The 9,031-nt window shown below is 57.7% G+C and overlaps 1 protein-coding gene across 1 annotated transcript; it reads left to right on the top strand.

Moving 5' to 3' along the window:
- Positions 1 to 3,984: 3,984 nt before the first annotated feature.
- Positions 3,985 to 8,990, top strand: SOX12 (SRY-box transcription factor 12). Its single transcript, XM_025469615.3, has one exon. The coding sequence runs from the start codon at positions 4,384 to 4,386 to the stop codon at positions 5,353 to 5,355; it is 972 nt and encodes a 323-aa protein (XP_025325400.3). The 5' UTR covers positions 3,985 to 4,383; the 3' UTR covers positions 5,356 to 8,990.
- The last annotated feature ends 41 nt before the right edge of the window (positions 8,991 to 9,031 follow it).

The following is a 9,031-nucleotide window of genomic DNA, read 5'->3' as shown; positions in this document are numbered from 1 at the left end:
CCCGGGTTCCTGGGATTGAGTACCACATTAGACTCCCCACTCGGAGCCTGCTTCTCCCTCTGCCTATGTCTCTGCCTCTTGGTGTGTGTCTCTCATGAATAAATGAATAAAATCTTAAAAAAAAAAAGAAAGAAAGGGGCAGCCCCAGTGGCGCAGTGGTTTAGTGCTGCCTGTAGCCCAGGCCGTGGTCCTGGAGACCTGGGATCGAGTCCCACATCAGGCTCCTACATGGAGCCTGCTTCCCCCTCCTCCTGTGTCTCTGCCTCTCTCTCTATATATGTCTATCATAAGTAAATAAATAAATAAATCTTAAAAAAAGAAAGAAAGAAAGAAAAGTGCCATGAAGCAAGTAGAAATGATGCTGAGAATAATATGGGCAAAAATGAATGACGTCTGACAACATCAATCTTTGGACAAGATGTGGCTGAAAAGGATCTCTTCTGGGGCACCTGTGGGGCTTGTTGGTTAGGCATCAGACTGTTGGTTTTGGTTCAGGTGATGATCTCAGAGTCCTGAGATCAAGCCCCTCCATGGGGAGCATGGAGCCTGCCTGGGATTCTCTCTTCCTCCCTCTCTCCCTACTCCTCCACCCTCCCACACAAGTGTGCACAATGTGCTCTCACTCTCTCTCTCTCTCAAAAAAAAAAAAAAAAAAAAAATTGAAATAATGAAAAGGATCTCTTCTATGCTGCTGGTGAAAAAGTAAATTGGTACAACTTGGAAGTTTGACATTACCTTGTAAAAGTTAGCCACAAGTTCTCAGATGTAGCCATCACAATTTCCAGGATATACTCTGGAGACCCTGCATTTGAGCTCCAGGGGCACATCTAGGATTGTTAACAGTAACAGTCTTCATATGAGCAAAAACCTGGCAATAATCCAATTGTCTGTGGATGGGACAACAGATAGGAAAACTGTAGTATATTCCTGCAGCGGAAAATGAACCAACCTCACAGTGGTGCAATACTTTAGGTGAATCTTAGCCTTGTAATACTGAGTGAGAAATTAAATACCAGACTATTACGTACAACATGATGCCTTTTTGACAAAGCTAAAGGGAAGAGAGTATCTTTTTAAGAAGCTGTACTTTCAAAAGTAAGAAGAGAAAGGAGAAACTGCAACCCTCATACACTGCTGGTAGCAATGTAAAACGGTTCAGCCAATCCACTGAGACAGAGTAGATAAATGGTTGCTTATAGCTGAGGGTTGGAGCAGAGGTAGAGGAGATGGAGGAGAAATGGATAACAAGCACAGTTTCTTTGGGGGCTGATGAAAATAGTCTAAAATTGATTGTGGTGATGGTTGCACAACTCTGTGAACATACCATTGCACTGCACACTTTAAATGACTGAACAGGGATCCCTGGGTGGCGCAGCGGTTTGGCGCCTGCCTTTGGCCCAGGGCGGATCCTGGAGACCCGGGATCGAATCCCACGTTGGGCTCCCGGTGCATGGAGCCTGCTTCTCCCTCTGCCTATGTCTCTGCCTCTCTCTCTCTCTCTGTGTGTGACTATCATAAAAAAAAAAAAAAAAGAAAGAAAAAAAATTTAAAAAAATAAATGAATGAACATTGTGGTCTATGAATTGTATCTCAATAAAGTTGAGCAAGGAGCCTGAACCAGGGGTCTGTCTTGGGGCCCTGAGACCATGACCTGAGCTGAAAGCAGACGCTTACCGACTGAGCCACCCAGGCACCCTGGTTAACTGGTTTTTATTATATTATGTATCAATAAATATAAACAAACAGAAAGTGAGTCAATTATGGATAATGACAAAATGTGCCACAGACAACCAATTCTGAGATGTAGGGGAATGGGTGGGCTACATCAGAGAGTGATCAGGGCAGACCTCTCCAGAGAATCAACTTAAGCTGAGGCTAGAATAAAATGAGTCAACCATGTGGGGATGGGGGTGAAAAAATTTCCAGGCAAAGCTGATAGCACGTACAAAGGCCGTAAGGTGGGCCCAAGCCTTCTGGGTTTGAGGATCATCCAGGAGGCCAATCCTTTGAAGCCCTAAGAATAATAGCAGTAGCCACCAGAGTGAGACCTTCAAAGTTCTTAAGCACTGAAAAGATGGCCATGCCCTCATAGAGGTCATTTAAAAGAAAACGCATTCTTAAATGGGAAAAATGTGAAAGTGTTAGAAAAATTCTTTTAAAAAGCTTTAATTTTCCCATGATTTGAAATATTTTTTATACATCCTTTTTTGAAATAAATACATCCCCACTCCGCCAATTTTATTTTCATGTTGATGTCTCTACATTGTTGGTGCCCAGAGTCCCAGACAACAAATATTTATTGAGCATTTACTAGGTGTCAGGGATTTGTTCACAGCCATTTTCCCACTTAACTTGTAAAACCACCATAGGAGGGAGAAACTGCTTTTTCTCATTTCAAGGAGAAAGAAAAGGAGGCACTGGGATGCCAATACAGTAATTCTGACTCCATGGAGGATTGAACTGGCCAAGCTCCCGTTCTGAAGGTTCAAACCTGGGGTATCTCCAATTCTCAGGGCCCAATAAATCTTGGAAGAGCCCTTCGGTCAGAAGCAGGGCCTTCTCCTTCCCAGAGCCCTGTGCCTTTAAGAGTCTCCCCCTCCCGCCGGCCACGCTCCAATTTCCCTCCCGGGCACCCAGAGCATCACCCCGCCCCCCGCGTCTGCAGAGCCGCACCTCAGTCCTTCCTCTCCGCCCCACACTCTCCGGCTGTGCTCTGGGTCCCCACCCACCCGGTGGTGGGTGAGGTCTGCCCCCGGGCTCTCACCCTCCGCCCTCCGATAGGATACTGCCCTCTGCGCCCCAGCCGAATGCCACTTTAGAGACCCTGATCCCGACGCCCCCAGCTCCTGAATCTGAGGGGCGAGGCCCCAGCGCCCCTTCCCATCGCCCAGGCCCGTGGCGCCGTGAAGGTGACCTCCCCCGGGGGCAGCACAGGGCCCGCGGTGCCGGAGCGGCTCACACGTGGTGAGCGGGGAGCGCGCAACCCCTCCCCGCCACGCGCCTCGAGCATGCGTCGCGGACACGCCCCTTGGCCTGGCTCCGCCCCCGTGCCCGCGCACGCTTCTCCAGGCTCGGGAGGGACGTCGCGCCCCCGTCCCGCAAACTGCGCGTTGCGGTGTAGGGTGGGACCTGGGATGGGACACTCCCGCATCCTCGAACCTCGCCTGAAGACTGTAAGAAGCGAAGCGGACAGTCAGTCCTGCCCAGGACCCTTGACTGGTAGGCAAGATGCCCCAGCGAGACGCGCTGAGCTGGGACCACGAGCCTAGGATTCGAGCCCTAGTCGGCTTGTCTTCCTTGTTCCGAATCCGGAAAATGGGCGTCATACTCTCTCTTCTTTCTCAGGACTCTTGTGGCGCCTCAAACGAGAGTCAAAAAAATGTGAAAGAGCTTTGTTCATTGCGTTCAAAAGCATTTGTCCAGCCCCTGTGTGGCTGGACCCTGTGTGTCCTAGGCAGGGGCTACATCTGTGAAACAATGAGTCTGGCCCCTTGAAGAGCTCTCCCGATCCTGAGTATCCCCCCCCCCCACACACACACACACATTCTGTTCTGGGATGGTTCAGAAAGACGCCTCCAAAAGAGGAGGGGGCGGAGGTCCCACCTGGCGGCAGGTGTCACTGAATAAGCTAAAATTTCAAAGGCAACGTGGGGCGGGACGAGCTCTCAGAGGCAGATGGGAAGCACGCTCCGCGTTCCCCACCCTCCTTCCAGTCCCCAGCCTAAGAAAAGAAACCGACCTCATCCGACACCCTCCAACCCAGCCGCGAGACCGCCCAGCCCCGCAGCCCGAGCCCCGCCCCGCCCCGGCAGCCAGCGATTGGGAGATGCAAATACCAGCTTCTCTGCCCAGCAACGGGTGACGCGCCGCCCGAGCGCGAGGCGTGGCCCGGCCGCAGCCCAAGCGGGCACCTCGGTGTTTACACGGGGCGGCCCCGCGCGCGCCGCAGCGGCCCGCAGACGGCGAGGGGGAGGGGTGGAGCGCGCGCCGGCGGGGCCGCGCGGGGAGAAAGACACTGGAAGGCGGCGGGGCGGGGAGCTGCGCGCGCGGGCCGCGGCTGAGCAGGAGGCTGCGAGGAGAGCCCGCGGGGGCCGGAGGGTGCGATTCCTCCGCCCCCGCAAAACAATGTGCAGCGTGCGGCAGGGCGCAACTTGCCGGAGGCGGCGGGGGCGCGCCGAGCCCGCCTGAGACCGCGCCGCTGACCTTCTCCCCCCGCCGTCCGTTGGGCCCGAGCGCCCAGCTCCTCGCTCCTCAGCTCGCGGGGGCCGGGCCGAGCTGCGGGGCGGGGCCGCCCCTCCGTCGCTGCTGCCTCCTCCCCCACCCCCAGCCGCGGAGGATGCGGACGGCCCCCGGCGGCGTCTAGCGGCCCCGGGCCCAGGCGCGATGGTGCAGCAGCGGGGCGCGAGGGCCAAGCGGGACGGCGGCCCGCCGCCCCCGGGGCCCGGGCCGGCCGAGGAGGGGGCGCGTGAGCCCGGCTGGTGCAAGACGCCGAGCGGCCACATTAAGAGACCGATGAACGCGTTCATGGTGTGGTCGCAGCACGAGCGGCGGAAGATCATGGACCAGTGGCCCGACATGCACAACGCCGAGATCTCCAAGCGCCTGGGCCGCCGCTGGCAGCTGCTGCAGGACTCGGAGAAGATCCCGTTTGTGCGGGAGGCGGAGCGGCTGCGCCTCAAGCACATGGCGGATTACCCGGACTACAAGTACCGGCCGCGCAAAAAGAGCAAGGGGGCGCCCGCCAAGGCGCGGCCCCGCCCCCCCGGCGGTGGCGGTGGCGGTGGCGGCGGCGGCGGCGGCGGCGGCGGCAGCCGGCTCAAGCCCGGGCCGCAGCTGCCGGGCCGCGGGGGCCGCCGAGCAGCGGGCGGGCCTTTGGGGGTCGGCGCGGCGGCGCCCGAGGACGACGACGAGGACGACGACGAGGAGCTGCTGGAAGTGCGCCTGGTCGAGACCCCCGGGAGGGAGCTGTGGAGGATGGTCCCGGCGGGGCGGGCTGCCCGGGGACCCGCGGAGCGCGCCCAGGGGCCGTCGGGCGAGGGGGCGGCTGTCACCGCCTCCTCCCCCACTCCGTCGGAGGACGAGGAGCCGGAGGAAGAGGAGGAGGAGGCGGCGGCGGCGGAGGAAGGCGAAGAGGAGACGGTGGCGTCGGGGGAGGAGCCGCTGGGCTTTCTGTCCAGACTGCCCCCCGGCCCCGCCGGCCTGGACTGCAGCGCCCTGGACCGCGACCCGGACCTGCCGCCCCCCTCGGGCACGTCGCATTTCGAGTTCCCGGACTACTGCACCCCCGAGGTTACCGAGATGATCGCGGGGGATTGGCGCCCGTCTAGCATCGCCGACCTGGTTTTCACCTACTGAGCCCACCGTCAGCGGGGCGCGCACGCCCCCAAACCAGCTGTTTACATACAGGAATCAGGTATTGGGGCCCCTCGGAGGCCGAGGCTGGCACCCCATCTCCCGCGCAGCCTCCCCCCTCCTAGACGTGCCCATCCCCCTCGAATCCAGACATGCCCCTCCCCCGCAGACACACCCCAAGGCAGCCCAACCCCCACTCTTTCCCTGACATCCAAGCCCCGCCCCGTCTTGCCCCCTCCCGCACAGCCACCAGCAGCCAGCCCCCCTCCTTTACACCTCCCGTCCGCTCCTACAGACCTGCACCCCTCCCCCACCTCGCACACGCCCCTCCTCGTGGCCGGAGGACACGCCCCTGCCCTTGCTCCCGAATCCCTCCGCCTAGCCCGCCTCTTCTCTTGTTTAGGGGGCGCTGCGGCTGGGCGGCACCGCGCGCTCCTCCCAGGCCCCTCTCCTCCCCCTCTCCCTCCCCCTCCCCCTCCCGGAGCGCTGGGGCACGCCCCCTTCTCGCGCATGCTTAATGCTCCTTGGGAGGAGGGGGCCGGTCTCAGTCGGACCGCACGCTTCTGTGGCCCGCTCCGGGAAGAAGTGGGGAGGGTGTTGAGCGATCCTGAGAAATCTTTTATCCGGGAGCCGCGGCTTCCTTTCAACCCGACGGGGCGTCGCTGCCTTAATGGGAGGAGCACTAGGAAGGGGGAGAAGGAGACTAGCTGGCCCGGAAGGGTTTGGTTTGGAACTTGGAACTCTCCCTGGTGGCAAAGCCCCTTTTCCTTGCGGGGTTGCCTAGATTGACGTGCATCTCCTTCTCCCACCGCCACCCACCCCCATCCCCGCCCCACCCCCACCCAGCCTACCTACTCGCACCGCTAGACTGCCTCCACAGTCTACCTTGGTCCCAGAAACCTCCCTTTTCTTTCCCCCACCTGGGAACTGAGAATAGGGTCTTCATCTGGAACTGCACCACGAGAGGACTGCCCAAGGAAACTCCGCACCAAGGCATTTATGGGAGTCTGTCTGGGGACAGGGTTCTTGCTGCTCTGTCCACCCCTCCCCAGCCGAGTGCCCCATCACGACAAGGCACACTCCCAGCCTGGGCTTCTCCCTACGCCCGCCACTCCCTCCTATCACTCGAGTCCTGTGCCCACAGTGACAGTATTCAGTGGGAGAAACTGAGGCACGGTGGTACTGGGTGGGGGGTGTTGAGACTGAGCCACGATAGCAGCCGGAGTGGCAAGAAGAGCCCCGCTTTTAAACAGCTGGCTTGAGAAAGACTATCGACTGGGCCAGTGAGACTGGAGGGAGGGTCAGAGTAGCGGAGGTGTGTCGTTTGCGCCTGTTTTTCCACGTGAAAACTTGGTACAGGGCTGCTGTCTGAGGAGGTTGTGTTCAGTTCGGGGTGCCCTCGGGGACCCTGCCCCTCTCACTCCCCAACTCTCCCATCAAGTTCCGCCCCTCCGGCCTCCCCACACCCCTTTCTGCCCTCACTACCTGTATCTCACCGGCGTGTGTTCACCCTCCCGGGTGTGCACACACTCTCATTCACACACACAAATCTCAGGAACAAACGGTCCCAGAGTCCTCCTGGACCCCTGCCCAGGGTCTCCGCAGGTCTCTGCCCCACGCGTTCCCGTCGCTGACAAAGCCACCAGCTGCCTCCTTTAAGCTTGGTGCTCCGGCTCTGGGCCTTTCTCGCTCTCTCTTTTTCTGTCTCTCTTTCTTGCTCTCTTTCTCTCTTTCTCTTTTTTTTAAAGAAAAAACAACTAAAAGACAATGAAAAAACCCAGAAAACGTCATGTGAGTGAAGAGATGTCACTGTCTGTGGTCTTGGAGAACTAGTCTAGTAGCTGAGGGGAGGGGTCCCTCTGGTCTGGGGCACTGGCACCCACAGCAGGACTTCCGCCAGTCTGATGCCAGGACTGAATAAAGTGTATTTGCCCCGACCTCGCCCTGTGGTTCTACATGTCTCTGCCTTTCCTCAACGGTCCCCCAGACAGTTGGCCAGAGTGAAGTCCATGTGACTTAGCATCGTGCTGGAAGAGTGGGGTCCATGGGCAAGGCACATGGCCCCTTTAGGCCTCTGTCTCCTGCTCTCTCAGGACTCCCTGGTCTTCATTAAGGGTGACAAACTCATCCATCCTCAAGGCCAGGCGTGTGACATAAATGAGAGAGGCTGGGTAGACACTGGCTTTCTGACCGACTTCATTGGGGGCAGCAGCTCACCTCCGGCAGCTGTGACCTTGTGAGAATGCAGCCCACAGTGGCCAGATTTTCCAAGAGAAGGTAGATAACCTGGATGTTTCTATGAGCATCTCAGTTGCAAAATGAAAGCTGGTTCAGAAATTTTTAAGTCCGAGTGCTCAAATGAACCCAAGTGTGCAGGCATCCCTGGTCCAAGGGGCCCAGTTTGACCCTGACCTTAACGTGAATTAGAAGGGTCAGGCCACATTGTCTGGGCTCCAAAGCCCCAGTACCACCACCACCACCCAGAACTTGTGTGACCTTGGGAAAGTTGACTTCACCCTGATTCTTTTCATAGGAGTAACGTGAGGATGATAACAGTGCCTGCTGCAGGGTGAGATGAAGTTTGAGGTGAGAAGCATTTAATAAGATGCTCCCCAAAATGTACTACTACACTGTCCAGAGGAGGAAACAGAGTCAGGATGGCAATGCAGTGTGTAGGAGGGCCTGCGAGCAGCCAAGGTCAGAGTCAGGGCCCCACGCTTGGGTTCTCTCTCCCTGTGGAGTGTTAGGTCAGGGTGCTACCTCTCCCCTGTTTGCCTCTGCAGGTAGTGGTAGGCTGTCCCCTCAGGGCTTCTAGTGGGGTAGGATTGGTCCCAGCACCTGGCGCACCATTGGCCCACAGTGTAGATTTATTGAATGAGTAAGGAAGAGCCACGGGAGCCACAGCAATACCTTGAAATTCTTACCAGTGGGTTCAGGATGCAGAGGAAAGCCTTTTCAAAATTCTTTGTCCTCCTGACACCCTTCCCCCCCCCCCGAATTCCTCTACTGCCAGATCCAGTGAATTCCTAGGGTTGAACAGAGCCTGTGTGCCTGGGAAGAACCACGGCCAAGTGTGCAACCTCATTCAGAGAGGGTATTTGGGGACTGGGATACCCAAAGGCAATTTCAGAGAAGAGTGTGGCAGGCTCTGGAGGGCTAGGTCCCTATGGAAAGGGGTTCTGGGTGGGGGAAGTGCAAGAATTAGTGACCGTGCTCTCTGAAAGCAAGGTGGCAATCAATCAGTCCTCTAGGAAAGAATTGATAAGGTGAGAAATACAAAGATAGGTGCCACCTGAAACGCCCTTGAAAGAAGGACTTCCCCGGCCATGAGAAGTAAGGTCAGTGGATGGCCTCCAGCTGCCAGAGCCAATCCACCCAGGGCAGCCTGCACCCAGCTTCCCAGGGAGATGGGGTATAAACAAACGCCTGGCCTGGCCTTTTGGGTTCAGCGTGGGGGACAGACCTGACAGGCAGCGCAAGTACACCAACTCCCCCCTGCCGACACTCACCCCGGACCCCTCCAGGGTGGCCGGAGCTTTGCCAGGCCTGCAGCGCAGTTTGACCTCCCATACTCAATCCTGCGTGCTCCCTCTTCTTTTCACAGGTGTCTTTATGCCTAATAAATATCTTGCACCCTAGACTCTGTCTCCGCGTCTGCTTTGGGGGGAACTCTGTGCAG

This window comes from Canis lupus, chromosome 24 (assembly GCF_003254725.2).
Source record: "Canis lupus dingo isolate Sandy chromosome 24, ASM325472v2, whole genome shotgun sequence".
Classification (NCBI taxonomy): Eukaryota; Metazoa; Chordata; class Mammalia; order Carnivora; family Canidae; genus Canis; species Canis lupus.
The sequence above is the reverse complement of the archived record's forward strand: the minus strand, read 5'-3'. Positions and strand labels throughout refer to the sequence as shown.